The sequence below is a fragment of the Lepisosteus platostomus genome, chromosome 2 (assembly GCF_059453375.1).
Source record: "Lepisosteus platostomus isolate fLepPlt1 chromosome 2, fLepPlt1.hap1, whole genome shotgun sequence".
Taxonomy (NCBI): Eukaryota; Metazoa; Chordata; class Actinopteri; order Semionotiformes; family Lepisosteidae; genus Lepisosteus; species Lepisosteus platostomus.
The window spans coordinates 80366977-80387539 of NC_142612.1; the positions used below are offsets into that span (position 1 = coordinate 80366977).

General features: G+C 42.8%; 2 protein-coding genes across 5 annotated transcripts; one reads left to right on the forward strand and one right to left on the reverse strand.

The window, feature by feature from the left end:
• Window positions 1-181: 181 nt before the first annotated feature.
• On the reverse strand, window positions 182-8188 carry LOC148677401 (uncharacterized). 2 transcript variants are annotated; one of them, XM_088622060.1, is made up of 8 exons: window positions 7853-8188; window positions 7139-7246; window positions 6640-6765; window positions 5973-6113; window positions 4639-4766; window positions 3016-3148; window positions 2617-2770; window positions 182-2092 (listed from the first exon to the last, which is right to left on the reverse strand). In XM_088622060.1, exons 1-8 carry the CDS (start codon window positions 8055-8057, stop codon window positions 490-492), a joined length of 2598 nt encoding a protein of 865 aa, XP_088478186.1. In that variant the 5' UTR covers window positions 8058-8188; the 3' UTR covers window positions 182-489. The 2 variants fall into 2 exon arrangements, with proteins under 2 accessions (XP_088478186.1, XP_088478194.1); XM_088622068.1 differs by lacking the exons at window positions 5973-6113; window positions 6640-6765; window positions 7139-7246; window positions 7853-8188 and adding an exon at window positions 5651-5898.
• A 2510-nt stretch (window positions 8189-10698) lies between these two features.
• Window positions 10699-18755, forward strand: dcun1d1 (DCN1, defective in cullin neddylation 1, domain containing 1 (S. cerevisiae)). 3 transcript variants are annotated; one of them, XM_088622114.1, is made up of 7 exons: window positions 10699-10857; window positions 12155-12371; window positions 13136-13304; window positions 15247-15377; window positions 15489-15571; window positions 16297-16393; window positions 18591-18755. In XM_088622114.1, exons 1-7 carry the CDS (start codon window positions 10783-10785, stop codon window positions 18713-18715), a joined length of 897 nt encoding a protein of 298 aa, XP_088478240.1. In that variant the 5' UTR covers window positions 10699-10782; the 3' UTR covers window positions 18716-18755. The 3 variants fall into 3 exon arrangements, with proteins under 3 accessions (XP_088478240.1, XP_088478223.1, XP_088478232.1); XM_088622097.1 differs by having other exon boundaries at window positions 10700-10857; window positions 16757-18755; XM_088622106.1 differs by lacking the exon at window positions 10699-10857 and adding an exon at window positions 11050-11221 and having other exon boundaries at window positions 16757-18755.
• The last annotated feature ends 1808 nt before the right edge of the window (window positions 18756-20563 follow it).

A 20563-nucleotide genomic window follows, 5' to 3' on the forward strand; every position in this document is an offset into this window, starting at 1 on the left:
GCATTAAGTTAGATGATTGAAAGGTGCCTTAAAAAGCAATAAATATTTTAAAGCATCAAAGATAAGTTACTTACTTATAATGATGATACTGTACTGTAAGTGATGTAAATTAATATTGAATAATGGAATCATTAAATAGTTTAATCATTAATGTTTTTCTGAAAACAGTCACAAATAAACATTCTTTTATGTTTGGATTCAAGGTGGTATTTTATTTGTACATTAAATGCTGCCAAAAATGATAACAGTAGAACACTAAACACAAGTTAATAAACATGTTCAAATACAAAATTGGTTCACATCATGTTACAACAGATATAGCATTTTCTTCATATCTCAAAGCTGCTCTAATGTTTTTCCTACTTGATTTATTCAATTCTCCAACCTCCTTCAGGTGTGATTCCTAAAAACACAGCAAAACTGGCCAGACAGGCTTCGATCTACCAGTCAGTTTCCTTCTTAAGGAGAGAGCAAGACAGGCCGCAGGGTTCAGGAAAGTCTCATGAGCTGCCCATCTCGTATAACAAACCTGGCTGTGGTCTGTGGGGTTTGTGCAGCAGAGATGGGCTCTGCGTAGCTGTGCACCTTATACTTCCAGGGAGCAGTGTGTGTGCTGCAGGACTCGTCCGTCTGGGTGCGGCTGTGAATTCTGGGATCGTGCCAGCTGGTGCGGCCAGCGGGTGATGCCTCCGGGACCGGAGTCACGATGTCTGGCTGGCGCAGAGGGTCCTCTTGCACAGGAGGCCTTTGTTCGGGCCTCTCTGTGAACCACACCGCCGAGAGGCTGCAAGGCAGGGGGAGGCCAGGCCTGTCCCAGGGGCCGCCTGGCCACTCGTCTGTGCCGGGCTGGGTCACTGGAGGGGGTTCAGAGACTGATGGCAGTGACTCCTCTGCACCCGAGCTGGAGCCTTTGCAAATCGCACTGCGGACCCTGCCAGAAAGCTGGGCCGGACTGCCGCTGGACGCAGTGGGAGGATTAATTTTAACATTATCAGCTTCTGCGCGAGACTCCGTTTCACACATCTGTCTCTCTTGAACAGGGATTTTGCCATCAGCATAACAGGCCTTTATTCCAGGGAGCTCAATGTCATATGAGTCTTTATTTACAGACAGAGGCTCATTATTCCTGCCCAAGACCAAGCTGGGAATTCCTGTAGCCGTTTGTTTGGAGTCAGAATTGTGGCTTTCATTGCCCTCTTGCTTTGTGTCCTGTTTATCATCTGTCTGGCTCTTGGCATGGCTTAAAGATCTCTCCTGAGCACTGCTGAAAGATCTCCCCTGAGCATTGCTGTTTGTGTATTCCTCCAGTCCCACAGATGCCGTGTTCAACAAAACGTGTGGGTTGTGTTCCCAGTGACTTTCAGGATTATTTTCACAACTGACCGTCCAACTGGCTGAGTCTTCTGAAACAGGATATTCTTTGCCATAGCACTGTAGAGATGATTCAGCAGGTAACTGCATGTGTTCAGCTTTTGAGGAAGTTGAATGCTGTTTCAAAGTACGTGTTTTAGCTATTTCCTGAGGACTGTCTGCTCTAACAAAAGGCAGAGTTAGAAAAGCACTTTTAGCACTGTTCTTATTCAACTTTTCCTTGGGCAGCCCTGTAACTTTGCTTACAGGCTCCGTCTGAGGAGCTAATTTATCCGATAGAGCTGTCTGCCAGTGTGATGTCAGGCTCAGTCCTTCAGAGGAGCTCGCTGTCCCATTGACATCTTTCCCAGAATGATCAGTGTCCCCGCCTGAGGCCTGGCTGGCCCTCAGGGCTGCCTTCTCCTCTCCTGGACCGCTCAGCGTGAGCCTCTCCAGCTCAGGCCTGAGGCCGCGCTTGGTGAATCTGGACTGAAGGAGCTGGAACCTGGTGGGTCTCGGCTTCAGTGCTGCTGCCTCCTTCATCTGTATCCCTCTTCCTCCACTGGTGGCTCCGGAAGGCTCCCCACTCCCAGGGGAACTGGCTTTGGCCTTCTCCAGGCTGGCCATGTAGTTGAGGAGGTTATGCACTTCGTCTGCCTTGCGCCTGCTGGACAGTTTTTTCACCGCCTGTCGTAGAGCAGCGACCGCACGGGAGGGTGTGGAGCTCTTGTCAGGCTGTGACCTGCAAGGCAATGAAAACCAGGAGCCTCTGACCGGCACATTGACAGGGGATCTAGAATGAGCGCTGCCTGTACTCTAGTTAGCAGAAGCATACAGTAGTGAAACAGGACACAAGGAAACAATGTATATCAAGCAGATTGCCGCCCCACCCAAGAAAAAAAAAGTTGAAAAAGAAATGGACTGTTTTCTCATGATGTTTGAAGTGTCAAGGACTTTTTGCAAAGACAGCTGTTTATAAATATAATCCCAAATTCAATCACATGTACATCCAATATGTGATTAAAAAATATAATTTTGCAGGACAGAATAAATTCCTATTTTTCAGTGATGTATTTGCCACCATCTTTAAAACAGATTTCTCTGCTCAGAGCGCAATCAGTGCTGTGTACCAGTAGACTAGGTTTCTGTGCACTCTTGGTTCAGTTTGCAATTTCTCTCCGGAGAAGGAATTAAAGTCTGAACATAAGGGAAGCATTCAAAGGTGTTTCCTGTGTTAGATGTCGTTCATTTTAAATGATTGATTACCTTCCTCCACCTGCGCTATGGTATAAGGCCTGACCTAGTTTTTCCATCTGCTCCTTCAATTGGAGGTTCTGGAGAAAAGGTGCAGGAATGTTATCAGTCCCATAGAGGAGGCCATACAGGGCTGCAGCGATGGTGCCAGTAGATTCACTGTCTCCTACAGTGTCATATCGAGAAAAGGCAAAGGGATTACTCTGCAGATGAATATGAAGTCTTATTTTGTTAGGCCAATATTGTCACCATTTTCCTCCTCACAGATATACTGTACAACAGAAGCATCATCTGCTTTGAGTCAGCACTTAAGAACCCAGCTGCATCACAGCTGAAGGCTCTCCAGCTGGTTATAAGGGTGAGCTGTGCTCCCACAGCCCTTACACTGTAAGTTGCTCTACTGCTCCGTACCTCCGTGGAACGTGGCCCACTGACAGAGCTTGTTCCAGTCTGCCCCTGCGGCCAGCATCGCGTCATAGGCGATCAGCGGCACCTCCAGACCCTGCCTCCTTCCGGACGATTCGGCGCACCAGCGTTTGTACAGCTGCCAACCCAAAATGTGACATTGGGGTGAAATTTATCTTGGAAGCGCCTTGCTGCAGGTGAAGATCCTGTCAGCTTTGTCTTTGTGTGGGTGCAGAAGCAGAGGACGTGCTGCTCAATCAGCATCGAGCCACTATCAGACCGCGTCACTCCCTGACTTTCCTGGCACCTTCATAAATGCCTCCCAGCTCCAAGTGTCATCTGGAAACAGCACACAGCCAGGAAAGCCCTGACGTCTGCATGCATGTAACAAATGGCTGAGTGTGGCTAGACATGTTCAACTAACATGCTTTTCACTTTTTTCTTTAAGTGTTCAAATCCGCTCCCTGGTTTTCTTTGTTTTAAGTTTATGTCATTGCTATTCTAAATGTGAAATTGCACACTTCTCAGGATAAGGATTATGATAAGAGGTTTTTGCACACTTTGCCTGTTTGATTACTGCAACTAATGCCTTTCTGAGTCATGAAGTCCATCTGCAGTCACTCTCAGCTACTGGAGAATCTCTGGCTATGGTTTTTATCACAACTGCAGTGTTGTTCCTAGATGATCAGAAATACTTTATAATGCAGTTCTTAATATAATGAGCATTTATGGTAAATTTAATAAACTTAATCAATAATTTGACATTCAGATTTTTTACACTTCACTTAAAAAGTTCTCATTATAGTACTTTGAATGGTTTTGGCAACTTTATTTGTATTTTCTATCCAGGCAAGACTGTTTTGGCTCAATAATTCTAAGAAAGAAAATAAACTGTGGCTAACAGGAAATGGTATTCCTGCATAGCATGTTTATTGTTACAAAATATTCCACACTGCCTCTGTTGCAATAATTGCAAAATTAAATTTCAGTTAAGAATAGTTTAGAAACAAAAAGAGGCCATTTGGCCCATCTTGCACATTTGATATTTAAATCATTCCTTTATCTGAAATCCACCATTTTTTAATTATCTTAGAATGTGTCTGCTTTTTAACTGCTCTATCTTATTGCAGTGTCTAGCAAATAATAAATGAATCAACATAAAAGCATAAGTGGCCTCTTCTAGCTCACTGTTTTTCATTTCCTATTTAGAATTCATGTTTTTACTACCTGCATGCAAAACAATACACTTGTCCACATTAAATTCCATCTGTCAGATGTTTGTTCAGCCTTGAATTTTACCTAAATCATTTGCAATTTCATTCACTGCTTTTAGATCATCTGTCAATTCTCCTGATTTAGTATAGTCTACAAACGAGACCAGTTTACTAAGTTACTATACCAGAATGTAGATCACTGATATAAACTGGCCTTTATAATCTAGCCCGATTACAGATGTATCTTTGTTAATGCTTCAGGTGAAGAGATAACCAAAATTGAACAAATACAACTAAAATATGTTTAAAAAAATGTTTTTGAAGAGGACAGCCTCACCCTAACAAAAATTTAGAAAATTCCCTCTAAAGGGAAAACAGAGAGAACACACACACCTGAGATGTGCTGTCTGCTTACCTTGCTTCTCTCTATGGGGCTGTAATTCTCAGAAAAGAATGGCTTCCCACAGCCCTCCTTGTCAATCCTCCTGAGCTGAAGGTAGAGCTGCCACTTGGCTTCGAAGTAAAGCCAGTCCTCACTATAATCTAGTGAGAAAATACAAATTAGGATGTGCAATAGCTTTGGGGAATTTCTGTACAGTCCCTCTACATAAATACTAATTTTGTTTCTATCCTTTGTTACCAATACATTGTATTTTACTTAGACCTTTTAAAAGTACTAAACTAGGAGGTCATCTCACGTAAAAAAGATTTGAGAATTGCATCACTTGAGAATTTGAACCAGTTTTCTTATGCTTTTCTATATTTATGCAACCTGTGGTTATTCTATACAACCCATGCCAGCTCTGGAAGTGATCTCTATATGTGAACTTTGGTTGTCCATAAGTTTTTCCTGTGCAATTTGTCTTTAAGGTACCCCCACAAACTAGAAGCCAGGGATTCAAATTTCAATTCAGATTTGGCAGACAAGGCCAACTGTGACCACAGCATCTGTGAAATGATTCAAAATCATTTGATACGTTAATCTCTCAAACGATGTGGATGTTTAAACTTCCAGTGGCACTAAGCTCATAGCTCTGTGAGCACCATAAAAAATAAGAACACTTTTATTTGTATTATTTAAGCCTTCACCTTTTCTTAGATCATGATATGAAGGTAAATTTACAAACCAAATTAACTAAAAACTGAATAAAGACAACCTTTATAAATAAATATAATTTTAAGTACCATACAAATAAAATACTGTACGCTTTCCCACCACAATTTTTTAATTCTTTAAAAACACTTATACTGTACATTACAAAGCATCTTATCTGATTTTAACTATGCAACTAGACAAGTCCAGAAGGTAACATTGTGGCTGCTTTTTATCTGAGGTTACTAAAAAGTTAAAAGAATTACCCGATTAAATTTTAGATTTCTTCCATTCTCATAGTTGGCATAATTCGGTATACACTTTATACACTTACATATTAAGGAAAGATTCATTCCATGTGAAAGGTAAAGAAAAGGAATACTAGGTTTCAGCTGTGGAGCCTTCTTCATGAATGAGGGTAAGTTTAATTTTTTTCAGTTTTTAGTTTTTTCAAACTCTCACTCTGTTTCTCTGTTATCTGAAGAAGGCCCCACAGCCGAAGCCTAGTGCTTCCCTACTGTTCTTCACCTTTCTGCAAGGAAACCTGTTGCTTTGTAGCCTGCGCATGCTGCCGGAGCTCCTTACTCAAACTTACATCTCTGTGTGTGTTTGCAGGACTGGCCAACATGTTTACAACATGGCTATTTCGGCTGTACCTGAAAATAGTGTTGTTCTCCTTCTGCAGTACTCCTCAGCCAGGGGCATCACTCCCAGCATCCTCTTCCCCCAGTGACTTGCCGGCTCTCCTTGTATGGCATAGGAGGCGAACAGCGCAGCACACAGACACCCGAGGTATCCTGCCAACAGAGTTACCCAATCTGCTGATAGGGTGTCCAAGCTTTTACAAAGCCCCCACTGCAGAGTTACTTCTTGATACGTACTCAAGCACACACACACAGCCTGAGCTCACAGAAGAGGAATCTAGACAAGGAAGGCTTGAGTGGAACTGAAGGATTAGTTTGTTTCAAACCGCCTTCGTGATCATATTCACATTCTGAGGGATACAAACTGCAATAACCATCCTTATTTCAATAAGACGCTTCTTTCTCCTCTATTCCAGAATGTTGGAATATATACTGTAGCTAAAGTGTTAGTTTTCTCTTCGTTTGTGGAGCCAAACAGATGAAAACAGGGGACAGGTTTTCACAAACGTTTTCTGTAACTGGACTTCTTAGGATTGCGAGGATTGAGAATCCAGTCCATGGCGGCCTTGGATATATGTGAGCTAAAAGCTTGCATCTTTCCAGATGAAAAAGAATGAAGATGCTGGATATTTAAGAAATAGTAAGACTTTAATTAGCCCAAGTATATTTAAACTCTTACCTGTAGGGTAGCTGTGTGTCATGAGGCCACATTCAGCACTGGCTTGAATTAGGTCATAAAGTTGATCAGGCTTTGAATAGCGCAGTCCTATACACAAACCTCTTACAGCTACACCAGTCTTATTTTCTGTAGAAAAAAAAACAATTACTGTATTAAACATGACATCATTTGATTTTTATAAAATGTCTGAGAATGCGTTTTCTGGACAAATGAACTGCAAGGCCCCTATCTGCTGTAGTGCACGATCTGTCAAAGCCAGCCTATAGTCTGCTCACGGTGTCGATCACTGGAAGGTGTCTTTCACACCGACTGGAATGCCCTGAGAGAGCAGGCATGGGGACAGACAGCTGTGTGCACACAAAGGGAAACCACTGCCGCAGTCGAGCCCAGGAGCCTGTTATAATTAGCCATTCTAAAAACTGCCGGCTACGACGGCAGCAGCCCAGCTTGGGAAGAGCCAATCGGGAGGAGTAAACAGTTTCTTGACTGAATCAGGTACCTGTTTTGGTGTCGAGGGTAAAGGCTTTGCTGCAGCTCTGATGCCTTTCTACTGCAACAAGATATCGTTTCACAGCTTCTTTGTAGAAGGATTGCAGGCTGTCTGTGCCTAAAACAACACAAATATGTCATGTCTTTTTAAATAATGAATTCGATCATGTCTTTTTTGTTTTATTGGAACAGTGATACAATTAAAATTATCTTTTATGTGGTTTGAGAAGGAACACAGGGGTGAAAGGGAATTGTAATCAGGTAGAACGGTTGGGAAATGTGCTCCACATCTTTTACATTTCAGACTTCTGTCAATTCTATGTGAATAAGCTGGCTGATCAGCCCTTTCTGTTTCTTGCTAGAGTGTCTTCTGAATACACACATGCAACAGACGCCTTTATACTCATTCGGTGTACAGTATGTTGTACTGATAAAAATGTAATATTCATAAAGCTAAATATGTCTGTAACAACAGCAGAAGCCTTTAAAATTATTCTTTACCAGCAATTGAAAAGAAAATCTAGTCTGATTTCAGGTTTAGTTATTCTGACAATTTAAAATTGAATGAATTAAATGGTTATTTAAATTAAACTTAATTGATATGATATGGAAATGCAAAACGACACTGAAAATTCCAGACTGTGATGAATCTGAAGATGGTCCACATACGGCACATACGCATTCACACTTGTAGACCTCTCTGCCATTTGCATCACACGCTTGCCTGTTATCAGAGCCTCTGCTGTAGCCATGTGCAGCAGGAAACCCAGGGGAAAGGGCTGCCTGTCGGAAGACTGCATCACCATCTCCAGGAGCTCTGAGCCCTCCTCCAGCTTTGGAAGGCTCTTCCAAAGGGCGTGCTGAGCGTTTAGGGAACCCACTCTGTTACCAGCCTCGGACAGGACCATCGCTGCTTGATAGTGCTCCATTGCTGCAAGAACTGCTCTGACACCCACTCACGACCTGTGCTGAAAGAGCTGTCCCACTCTCTGCCTGCAGGGGGGGCAGCTGCGTCCAGTGCCTCAGAGCTGTGATCTCATCCCCTGCTCGCTGCCCTGCTTGGCAGACCGGCCGAAACAGCAGCACGCGGGCATGACTCCTGAGGAATCTCTGCTCGGGCGTCCTCACCTGGCTGCCCTTCCTGGCAGAGCAGACGTGTTGTTCGCTGGAGGAATCGCCGCCACACACTGCCGTGGCTGAAGAACGCATTTGTTAAAGACAGCTGGCAGCAAGTAATAATTTACAGCCTTGTCAAGACAAACTATTTATACACATCCTCTATGCTCTCCTGCGATTATGTTCAGGTGTTGTTAAAAAGAAACCTCCACAACTCTTTTAATACAGACATGACAGCGTACCATCGTTACTTCACTGAAATGAAGGTAAATCATGTCAAACCGTTGCCCCACATCTACGATAAATTTAGGTTTTCATTTAGTCCTACAGGGCTGAAGAGCACAGTGCTCAGAACACAGGGGAGCATTTTCATTCTCACAGTTTCCCTCAAATTCTTTTTGTCTTCCAATGTGCAACAGAAGCTCTTACACTCATTCAATGTGTGTAAAGAAGAACCTTATTCTTTGTTTATTCCGGCCATATGGAGGAAAAACTGAAAGAAGTATCATAAAAAGCGTATTTTAGACATTCCCTGAGATATTAAAAGTACATGATATTACATTTGAAAAAACATAGAACACATCTATTAAGTATATTTAATTATGGATGAATACAGTACATGTTTAAATTTCAAATAATGTTTTTACAATACAGAAGTATATTTCTAAAGATACACATGACACAAGCTTTTGTATATTTCTGTTTCATAGGAAGGGGGTTCCAGTTTGCCACTGATGATGAAAGACCCTCCATTAGTGCTTTAAAGCATAGGGACCGTGGATTGTTTTTCCTGATTGTTGTATTTGTATAAATTGCTTCATTAATTAATGATTCAGATGTTATCACTAAACACATAGTGTCACAGTTTAATAAAAAACACACAATGAAACAAAGGAATAACTGTGTGCATGTAATTGCACCATGACAGTCTGACAATCTTTCTATTGCCAGAAAATTATTGTGGGGGTCTCTGGTATGCTGGTGTTGCAATTCTAATTTATAATTCAACCCAAACATCTTCTCTGTAAGATCAGCATGTTCATTTGTTTTATTACTATGGTGCCACCACTACACTTCACAGAGTACAGTGGGTAGCCTTGTTGAACACCCTGAATGTTCAATGAATCATGTTTAGATTTTTTTTGCATAATTTCTTTGTATTTATATATTCAATACTGTGTTTCGTAAAGAGCACTGTAAATAAAACTGCATTCTTACAGTATACATATAAACGTGTGTGTAATCTTCATCAAGTGGGTAAGAGCAACGCTGCCCCCATCCAGTGTTCAGTGATGACTGAACATTATCAGTAAGATAATGAAAAGACACACCTCTGATCCCTAATCCCTTCAGTTCCACAGTGGTCTCACATTCAGCTCCCTGAGACTCTGGATCTGCTCGTGCTTGATTAGACCAGGTGAAATGCAGTGAGCATCAGTCAGCATTGAGTCAATCAACTCATTTCAAGTCAAGTCCACTTACTTTTTCACAAAGCTCTGTGGTCCATCAAGCTTCCTACCCGGTTAATGACTTTGAAAAGGCTTGATTGTGCACAGTATAGCTGCGTGGAGGAAGGGGAGCTGAAACCAGAGTCATTAAGGTACCAATTACAGCAGCCATATCACCCTGCAGCTCACAACTGGCAGCCCACTGAAGCTCAGCAGGTGTGAGCCAGGCCAGTACCTGGACGGGAGACTCCTGGGAAAGCTAACGTTGCTGCTGGAAGAGATGTTAGTGGGGCCAGTAGGGGGTGCTCTCTCTGTAGTCTGTGTGTGTCCTAATGCCCCAGTAGAGTATAGACTGTAAAAATGTGCTGGCTTTCAGATGAGATGTAAAATCGAGGTCTGACTCCCTTTGGTCATCAAAACCCTGTGGGGGCAGAGGTGGCACTGTGACTAAGGATCTGTGCCTGTGGCTGGAAGGTTGCTGGTTCAAAATCCGTTACTTTGAAATAACAAAACCTTACAGAATTACCCCTTTATATTATAAACGTGTTTTCTTCTAAAATAGTTTTGGGAGTTTCGTCTAAAATAGTTTCGTGTAAAACAGAGAGTGGGGAGGTTAGGGGTTTCCTCCTGTACCGGGTTCAATTCATTGTTGGTGCAGCCCGGGGAAGCCGGCTCGGCGCTGGGAGGGCTGGTCCACCGCCCGGCGGAGAGACAGGCCCGGCAGTGGAGCCCACTCGAGGCCCGTGGATGATCAGGGCAGAGGCTGTAGTACCGGGATATAATGGACGGAGGCAGGTCGTTAACAAGATACGTTAATTCATTCCTTAAATTAAGAGAAAAGAAAAAAAAAACTATTTTAGAAGAAAACACGTTTATAATATAAAGGGGGTATTTTCCTGTAAGGTCTTCTTTGTTATTTCAAAGTAACGGAATTCAGTTCACTGCCGACCTGCATGATGTGTTTCTATAAAGCCCTCCTGTCTTTAGTGTGTGAGGCTCGGTGCTGCCCCAGCCGTGCGGCCCCGGGCGTGTGCAGGAGGGCCGCTCTGACGCTGGGCCAGGAGCCGGAGCGCACGGTGCGGCAGTGCGCATGAGCAGGAAGCAGCAGTGGGAGCCAGAGAGAGGGAGAGAGAGGGACAGAGGGAGCCTGTCAGTTACAAACATGGTGAGTGCGATTCCACTTTGTTGTGTTTTGTTTGCGGGCTCGCTTCCTTGATCTGCTTTCCTGCCCACCAGTCCCAACGCGGGCCGTGTCCCCTGCGCGGTATTGCGGGCTCGGGCGGCTGGTTTTGGGTCGGGGGGCAGGAGGGAGAGAGAGAGAGAGTGGGGAGGTTAGGGGTTTCCTCCTGTACCGGTTTCAATTCATTGTTGGTGCAGCCCGGGGAAGCCGGAGACGCCGGCTCGGCGCGGGGAGGGCTGCTCCACCGCCCGGCGGAGAGACAGGCCCGGCAGTGGAGCCCACTCGAGGCCCGTGGATGATCAGGGCCCGGGTGCGCGGAGGCTGTAGTACCGGGATATAATGCACGGAGGCAGGTCCTTCTCTGTTTTTGACAGATATTGTTGTAAGAAGGCAAAGGGACGAAAGCCCCTCACCTTTGTGAAATAATTGATTTTACTGACGCCTGTAGTCCGTGGCTCTGGATTTGTGTTTTTGCTCTCCGCTGTGCGAGGAGATGCTTGCCCAGTATCGTAAACCGCTGGAGGTGAGAGGAAACAAATCGCACGCTTGAACAAACCCGGGGAAGCAGGACTGGCCCGTCGGGCAGACTCTAATCCACCGGCGGGGCCGGCGGTAGTGTTGCGGAAGGTGAGACCGGGGGAAGAGCTGTTTTACCGGCTGCACGCCGACGGAGCGCCCCGGCATCACGGAAGTGCTGCACAGCCTCTATGTCGGCAGCTGCAGGGGCTCCGGCCGTTGGCAGGTTAAAGCACAAGGTACAAGAAAGAAAGAAAACAAGGTCCCTTCGCCTGCATAAGACGCATTTTAAGTAATTCCCTGGCTATAGCGAAACAGGCTGTTGACGTTGGGGGTACCGGCGCAGGTGCGGCAGTGTTTGTCTTCAGATTTGTTGTCTCCTCTCCTGGTCGCCTCAGCCTCTCGCTTTCCACACTGTCGCTAGCGAGCCGGCAGCAGCTCGCTGCGGGGCCACGTTGTGTAGTTCCTCCGATTAAAAGTCTGATTTCTCCGGATGGGATGGTGGAAGAGTCCTGCCGGATCAGGCTAGGTGTCGGTATCTGTAGACATCTAGTTCTGTGCCATTACCTTCCGAAATCAATCAGGAACAAGTTGTGATATTGAGGCAGCAAAAAGCTTTGGAAGTCCCTCTTTGCTTTGTACCAGTGCATCTCTTTCAAACATCTCTATTTTATGTAGAGAGACACAATGCAAAACGGAGCAAACACTCAGAATGATTGCAATGAGCAGGCTGTGCTGGCGGTAATGTGCTGGTTATCTCCCCCAGAACAAGCTGAAGTCCTCACAGAAGGATAAAGTTCGTCAGTTCATGATCTTCACCCAATCCAGTGAGAAGACTGCAGTGAGCTGCTTATCACAGAATGACTGGAAATTGGACGTTGCTACTGACAATTTTTTCCAAAACCCAGAACTTTACATCCGCGAGAGCCTAAAGGGGGTTTTGGACAGGAAAAAGTTAGAGCAGCTCTACAACAGGTACAGAGGTAAGCATGTAACATCCTCTTCCTCACATTCATGGCCAGACATTCTGGAAAGCCTTTAAAACATTCTGAAGCTCTTCTTTCACATCCTTATATCACCAGCAAAGTGACTTTCTGAAAGCTGGGCAGTCAGAGCAATGCTTGTTCCAGAGCTGCACTAAAATAAGGAATAAGCAGGTATATGTTACACTACACCAGCCCCTTTCAGCTTTTGTTAGGAGTCTCATGTAACTCCTAAGAGGTGTGTAATGTCACAAGGAGAGAAGATATGAGTCACAGTGGTCAGAAGTACCCTGGGCACCATTCATCTCCACAAAGCCCTTCAGCTTTGTTTCCTGAAGTAAGCAAGTGTCTAAAGGAAAAGTGCAGCATGAATCACCTGTTAACTCCCCTGGTGCAGGGAGATTAGGACTTGTCCTAAATATATGGTTTCGCTGTTCGGACACGTGACTAAAAATCATTTGCTGTGGTAGCTGTCCTCCGAGAGCAGCAGGCTCTGCCATGTTTTGAAGAGTCGCTGGTACTGCTGTCTTGCACTGATGTTTCAGATGCTGTCGGTTTGTCAGAATTCCTTTCTTTTGCCATGAGTGAGGAAGACCACCCCACCTTCAGTGGGCTCTTGATGGGCCAGAAATTATGTGAAATGAAATGAGGTGTGCACTGCACCCTCTCAAGGAATGAGCTGGCATGCAGCTGTAACAGGAAAAACACTCTTCTCCTTTTGTTGAAGAGCACTCCATCTGGACCTGTTCTTTTTCTTTCCTCAGATCCTCAAGATGATAACAAGATCGGTATAGATGGCATACAGCAGTTCTGTGACGATCTTGGACTTGATCCTGCTAGTATAAGTGTGCTGGTTATTGCTTGGAAATTCAGAGCAGCAACGCAGTGCGAGTTCTCGAAACAGGAGTTTATGGACGGTATGACTGAGCAAGGGTAAGCTAAAGATATACAGACACTCCCGGTCCTCGAGGGGGGTGGGTGGGGTATTTAGATTGTTGGTGTGATGGCCCACCACAAACGTTTATGGTTTAAAGATGGATTTCTGTGTTTATGTCAAAATCTATAAATCGAGGAGCAGAAGGGTTATAAGGTGTGACCCCTGGGTCTCCTGTAATTCAATTGAGCCTGACTTAAACTGTTCTGTGTAGGTATACTGACACGCAAGGATAACACAGCAGTCTTAAGTTTGGTCACATTATGTCATTTCCATTTTACGTGGAGAGCAGGTTGTTGAATTGGATAGTTTCTTGGAATAACAATCATATGGGTTCCTACAAAAAGTTAAGTGCTCAGAGCTGGATGTGTGTGTTGAGTTAAATTTGCATGAATGTATTGTTGAACATTCTGTGCAAACAGGCATTCAATAAAACATAACTGTATTGAACACGAGATCAGTGAAAGATGTCACCACACCCTGCATCAGTCATGAAGATCACCTGTTTGCTGTGGGCATGGATGACGGTGGCCTGTCTGTGAGGGATGGTGCCCTGAGAGTGAAAGTTCTGCTCCCACAACCTGCACACTAGCGCAGAGAGACCTGGAAACTGGCTCTGTGAGCCACAAGCTGGTCCTGACAGGTAGATAGTCACCAGGATCCACCTGTGTAGCAGAATGCAGACCGGCTGTCAGTGAAAAGGATATGCACACTAGGATGACAGTTTAGAGATGCAATCGTCCTCTTCTGTGGCCAGGGAACATCTAGGGTGGCACAGAGAGCAGTGTGGAGTTTTCATTCACCACTGAGCGCTGTCTCGCTCCCATCAGACCTGACGAGACCAAAGACTGGGTGAAAGAGTGAGGATGTTGGCCTGCTCACGCCAGCCAGTGGGGCTCTGAGAGTGCGATGATGTGGGCAGGGATCTGTTCAGACTGCACAGGGATGCACTGAGAGTCCTTGGGCCAACAGTGTTTCTTTTCTTGCAAGCCAGTGCCAGTGTGATTAGGGTGTCCGCTAAGCAAATTCCACATAATTAAAGTGCGAAACATCCAGTGAAGCATAACCTCACAGTGATGACACTGTAATAGAACAATACTAATGTCTTCCCACGGCTGTGGTCTTCTTGTAAGTCTGTTAGTAAAAATAGTTTCTAGTAATTGTTGATAAAAACTACCCTACACAAAGGGTTGTGGGGGTCAGGAACAAGCTACTTAGCCATGGCTTCAGAGACTGTACCCTGATGTCTTTCATGAAACAGCTAGATGAGATCCTCACATTAATAAGCCCCAGCTCCTTTGTAACCTTCCTTCTGTATAATAATATTTGCTTAGTAGACGCTATTAATAGGACATTTAAGTAGAACCGTCTTCTAATACTATAAACTGGTGACAGCGGTGACTGGTCAGCCTTGGCCAGCCTTGGCCAGCTGTGTGTCCAGAGGCTGACCAGGTCTGTGTGTCAGGGCTGCCAGGTTAGTGTTAAGGCTCTGGGAGGTCGTGATGCCAGCCTGGTTGTCCCTATTTTGACCGTGTGTAACGTTTAATATTGAAGGATTATTTAGATACTTTGACCCATACTTAAGTTCAGATGTGTGTGATTTTGTTGGGCACCTGTGTTTAAAATCCATGTAACCCCAGATCTGTGTGTCATTTGTGCATCAGTGTAGAGATGTGGGAATTCTAGGTGAGCAGAGCATCAGGCTTGTTTATGGACTCAGGAACCTGGCAGTGATGTTGTCAGAGATTCCAATCTCTACTCACTTCAGGTGAATTTGTTTTGTACTTATAAAAGTGGGTGGAGCTGGGAGCCACGTGGCTTTTCTTTACATTTTGTTTCCTGGATGTTTTTTTTCCCCTCTACAAACTGTTTTTTAAACCTGTGGTTTTAGAACCTCTTGCTCCAATTGTTACTGATGAAAAATCTTGTGTTTTGTCCAAGGTGTGACAGTATAGAAAAACTAAAAGCACAGCTGCCAAAAATGGAACAAGAGTTAAAAGACCAAGGGAAATTTAAGGATTTTTATCAGTTTACATTTAACTTTGCAAAGAACCCTGGGCAGAAAGGTTTAGGTATGTATGAACCTTGATTTTGTATTTTTTTTTTTAATGCTTTTTTGGCATTAGCTTCCAGAAGTATAGTACCTGAGGTAAAATATTTGTTTTTGAATTTATTCCTCACAGATTTAGAAATGGCAATTGCATATTGGAATTTAGTACTTCAAGGAAGATTCAAATTCTTAGATCTGTGGAACAAGTTTTTATTGGTAAGTTATTCTTCATGTTTAAAACTGATCTTGTGTAAATAACGTGCCCAGTTTTATTGTTGATACGAATGTTAGAGGAGCTTGTGTTCCATCCAGAGGTCTTCTTTGCTGTTCTGATTAACCCCCAGGATCTCTTCCAACCACTTTTTGGTGGATTACAGGTAATCTGCTGCCAGAGTTTTTACAGACCTTCGCAGAGAAGGAGGGGTACAGGCACGGCTCGTTTTCTGTCCTAAATAAACCTGGTATTCAGTTTGATCTTGTCGATTCTTTATTTGTTCCAGTCTTGATTTTTAATTGCTTGAGTAGTAGTGTACTGTAACTTGAGTAGGACTCCCTTTGTGGTTTCCTCCTAAGTGTCAAGTTGCCTGATAGAGAGGGCTGACACTGTGGCCTTATGACTAAGAACATAAGAAAGGTCACTTCCACATCCCCCTGTGTGCCTCCTGTTCTCGATTTTAAACGCTCTTACAGCTACTACTCGTACCCTCCGGCGAGTGTTTTACTCTTCGCTCTGAAGTGTGTCCCCGATGCCAGTGTCTCCTCTCCCAGAGATGGGGTCACCTGCTGCACTGCCAGCTGTGCCAGTGCTGGCGTCAGAGGAGACTCTTCTGCAGTCTCGTTCTGATCTTCAGAAAAACAGGGATCAAGCAGATCTGTGATGCAGCACAGATACTACGATGCAGAAATTTTGTTTGCTCACTCTTTTTCTTTTTGTCCTTTAGGAACATCATAAAAGGTCAATACCGAAAGACACCTGGAACCTACTCTTAGATTTCAGCACAATGATAGCTGATGACATGTCAAATTATGATGAGGAAGGTATATATCATCTGACTCTTCTAATCGTTACTAAGTGCAACAGACTTATTATAAGGAGAAGTCAAGTTTTCTATTTTAAATTAGAGGCTTGAGTTGCAGAGCTAGTAGGAAGAATGTTTTTTAAAAGATAGGTCTTCTTTGACCTCAACAGAAGGGACACACTTCCACCCTATTTGTAAAATATACATTTAAAGATCTTCTAAAAAGATCTGGTAATGAAAGAACCTACAGAACTGTTGGGTAGTGTTATTGAGGAGGTTGATCTGTTGCTTTCGGTTTGTTCATATACAATGATGAATTGTAATTAAAGCTAAGAAGCCATGGGCTTTACTATTCTTGGCTTTGATTTCTGCTGTTTTGTAGGTGCGTGGCCAGTCCTTATTGATGACTTTGTGGAGTTTGCTCGACCACAGATTGGCACGAGAAGTACAACGGTCTAGTGCCGTCTAGTGAAAACCTCCTCCAGAATGTACATATTTTGTACAAGTCAAGTCACACCTGAAACTTGCAGTCAACAAAGCGCTGATGACTGGACTTTGCTGAAGATCAATCCTTCTGTTCCATTCTGAGGGTTGAGATGCAAGAGACATTCAAAAAAGCATATCTTATCAGTCATCTGATGGTGGTTTGGGCTTCTATCTTTAGTATGGGCCTCCTTTTGTATTTATTACAGCCAGCTGGAGTTTGTCCACTCTTCTGGGCTATCCTTAATATTCTTTTACCAGTCTTAGGTCTGTGCTGTTTGTTTGAAGCATCAGTTATTTACATGAAGCACAATTCTGTCTTCAAATCAGAACACGAGGTTCTATTATCGAATGTCACGTACATCTTCCTTTTAATGCTCTTCAAAGCGTTAGATCTTTGGCTTTTCCTTCATTTCTTATTTTAATAAAATTTTCAGTGACAGACCAGTACAAATTGTTTATTCTAACAATTTTTAGAGGAATATCAGGTTATTCCGATAGGGCAGAAACTATGATTTTGTGTAGATAATGATTGCATTAATTAGGCATATATAAAATGATCAGTGGCCACTTGTTGCTTATTATACCAGCGTTGATAATTTGTGCTCGTCTGCCACTTGTGAGATTGTCTGTAAAGGCTTCATGTAATTCAGGCTAATATGTGTTTTAATTTGTTTAACCCTATTTGGTGTGTACAAATTTTTACCTTTTAGAGAATTCTTTTTGCAAAAGAAAATGGTCAATACTGTTTTGATAAGTGTCTGCTGCTAGGTCTAATGACACAGTTCCTCACACAGGAAATTGAAACTCCATCCGTTGAATTGAACAGTATTGTGAAAGTAACACTTCGAGAAGATACTTAATCTTGAAGGTTTATAAAGATTTAGTAGCCTGACTAACAGATCTGTCCTCTGAGTAAACCTTTCAGACTTCATCTTTGTATATGAGCCAAGACAGCAATGATTCTCTTCAGATTGCCGGTCATTATTTTTTGAATTGTGAGAAACTTTATTTAGATAACTGTCATTCCTGTTGTCACTCTTGAAAAAATCTTCATGGGACGTAAGAAGGAGATAATGTTCACTTATAAGATGAAAGCCAAAACAGTCCAGATTGATATGATGCTTTTTTAGGTTCTTTTCTACACTTATTTATAACAGAAATGAATTATAAAAGCAGTACAAGACTTGTGAGGTGGGGAACAGTTGGAAATGTACCAAGTTTTCACGTGTAATGGCAGGAATTCTTAACCGGAAAGATGCAAAAGGAAGTTTCCAACCTGCACAGAGCATCCTTTTTCCACGTTCTTGGGCAATGTTACTGCTGTCTATCTTCAAGTGTAACCACCTAAATAGTGTAAATTAATGTGGACTTGTATAAAATATGCATAAAGGTTAAATGGATACTCTCTGCTGTAATAAATTGGGAAAGACTGTATTCTTGAAAGAAAACTTAAGAAAAAATGTTCAAATGTTTTTTTTTCTTTTGTGCTGCATTATCTTAATGTCAAGTTATTGGAAAAATAATGTAAAATTCACATCCATGAAAAGACATGACTATGAAGGCTTATTCAGATAGTGCTTTATTAACCAGCAGCAGAAAGGATATGGGGATTCAACTTTTTTTTTCCTATGTTGCAGAAGGACTGTGGAATTCACTTTGATTTTATTTATACCTTTTTAAGTAAAGTTTTTGTACTAGCATTTGTAAAATCACATTTTTTTTCCGTTGAGGTGGGGAAGGCAGTTCAGAAGTGCTGGTTGACGGACAGAAACCATGTTCATGCTGCCTGTGCTCATCAAAATGTAAAGTCCTCCAAGCATTCACGAAAATTCAGAGTGGTACTGCATTGTTATAATTACTATGTAATTATAAAATAAATTGATTGAAGCTTGAAATGTCTTTGCTGAGCAGGTGAACCCTTGGTCTTACTCTAATGTCATGGAGTGCCTGTGACTGTGACACAGTTGGTGGGTTTTTTGTCAGGAACATGTTTAAAAAAATGTGAAGGGATTGAACTATTCTTTGGTGAGTAATATTTTCATCTATCCACCTTTCTTCTTTATAAAGTACTGATCACTTTGCACATATCAAAGTGCTTTTAGTAATAGCACATTTCAATTTGAAGAGTCTTTAAGTTCGTTATGCTTCTGACAGAGTATTGTAGAACCTTCTGAGGGACTTGTTCAAATGTAGTCACCAAGATTTTGATAGACTGGATTATAGTGTGGTGTAATTATGGTTATGGAACAAAATTCTTGTACAGATGTAATCCAGAACAATATATGTAATCAATTATTTTAAACAAAAGCCTGTTCTTCCAAAAAATGCTAAATTAAAAGACTGATATGGATTGAATAGTCTGGTAGATGTAACTTAAGACACCTGTTTTATTAAAGAAAACAACAACTTAATTTTGTGATGTCAGCAGATAAGACTGAAAATGTGAAAAACCCCATATTTGGTTTTTGTGAATTGCAGTTATCTTTGGATTTTTGTTAGGGTCTGTTTAAATATATGCACAATATATGTGTAAACAAACTGCAGTATTTTTGTATTAGGTTCAGGATGGTTGAAATGAAAGGCCAGTGTTGTTTGCACACTGACAGAATAAGACACAAGAGAGGATTTTTCCACGAAATGGTGAAGACCTGCATTTCTTTCTGCAGTTTTTAGAAGTATCATTGGTCTGATTAGTTTGATCTTTATTTACAGTCCCATACCAATATATGTGAAAATATTCTGTTCCATAGTAGAAGTGCGTTCCAGTTACTAGGGGGAATGGCCTAAATCAGTGGTATGGAGGATTGTAAAGTAGTAGCAAACCAGGCCTTCAGTCTGTATTGCATTGTTTCCCAACCATTTCCAGGCCCAGTCACACCCCCATTAATAGAAATGTTGTATGACACACACCTCTGCACCCTTATGAATTATTGAACTGCTCTCAGTCTGAACTCTGAGCTTGACTCAGTGAACAGAGTTGCTTCATCTCATCAGAAACCATTGACTGTGCCTGATTTCAGACACTTTATTTCTAATGTTCACCAGGCTTGAAAAATGGACCTGGAATAGCTAGGCTGCTGAAGAGGGCAATAAGTGATTGTAAAGATTTCTTGGTCCAGTATAAATGGATATTAGTTTGCCACTGTTATCCAGGAGGCCAACAGCATGTCATCAAAATTATTTTTTTTATGTTTAAAAATAACGGGTCCCATGATGTTACTGCATTACTGCTGTAAAATAATTGCTTACACTTATATGGTGCTATTTTCTGGACATTCCACTCAAAGTGCCTTACAGGTAATGGGGATCCCCTCCACCACCAGCAGTGTGCAGCCCCACCTGGATGATGCAGCAGTACACTCCCCACACACCAGCTCTCAGTGGTTCAGAGATGGGGATTATTAATGTGCCATGATTGATAAAGGCCTGGAGAAAATTTGGCCAGGACGCCAGGGTAATACTCTACTCTTTTTGAGAAACACCCTGGGATTTTTTTTCTGACCATGGGGAGTCAGGACCTCAGTTTTGTTTTGAAGGACAGTACCTTTTTTTTTTTTTACAGAATAGTGTCCCTATCACTACTGCCCCCACTAACCTCTTCCAGCAGCAGCCTTAGCTTTCCCAGGAGTCTCCATCCAGCTACTGGCCAGACTCACACCTGCTGAGCTCCAGTGGGTTGTCAGTTGTGAGTTACAGGGTGACA

Excerpts from the sequence above, each read along its gene's own strand:
- LOC148677401 (XM_088622060.1), bottom strand. The coding sequence starts at position 8,057 with ATGGAGCACTATCAAGCAGCGATGGTCCTGTCCGAGGCTGGTAACAGA. Across the intron at positions 7,247-7,852 it reads AGCAGAGGCTCTGATAACAG|GCACAGACAGCCTGCAATCC; the intron begins GCAAGCGTGTGA and ends GTGTTGTTTTAG. Across the intron at positions 2,771-3,015 it reads GTGGGCCACGTTCCACGGAG|GAGACAGTGAATCTACTGGC; the intron begins GTACGGAGCAGT and ends ATGACACTGTAG.
- dcun1d1 (XM_088622114.1), top strand. The coding sequence starts at position 10,783 with ATGAGCAGGAAGCAGCAGTGGGAGCCAGAGAGAGGGAGAGAGAGGGAC. Across the intron at positions 13,305-15,246 it reads GACGGTATGACTGAGCAAGG|GTGTGACAGTATAGAAAAAC; the intron begins GTAAGCTAAAGA and ends GTTTTGTCCAAG. Across the intron at positions 16,394-18,590 it reads GTCAAATTATGATGAGGAAG|GTGGGGAAGGCAGTTCAGAA; the intron begins GTATATATCATC and ends TTTTCCGTTGAG.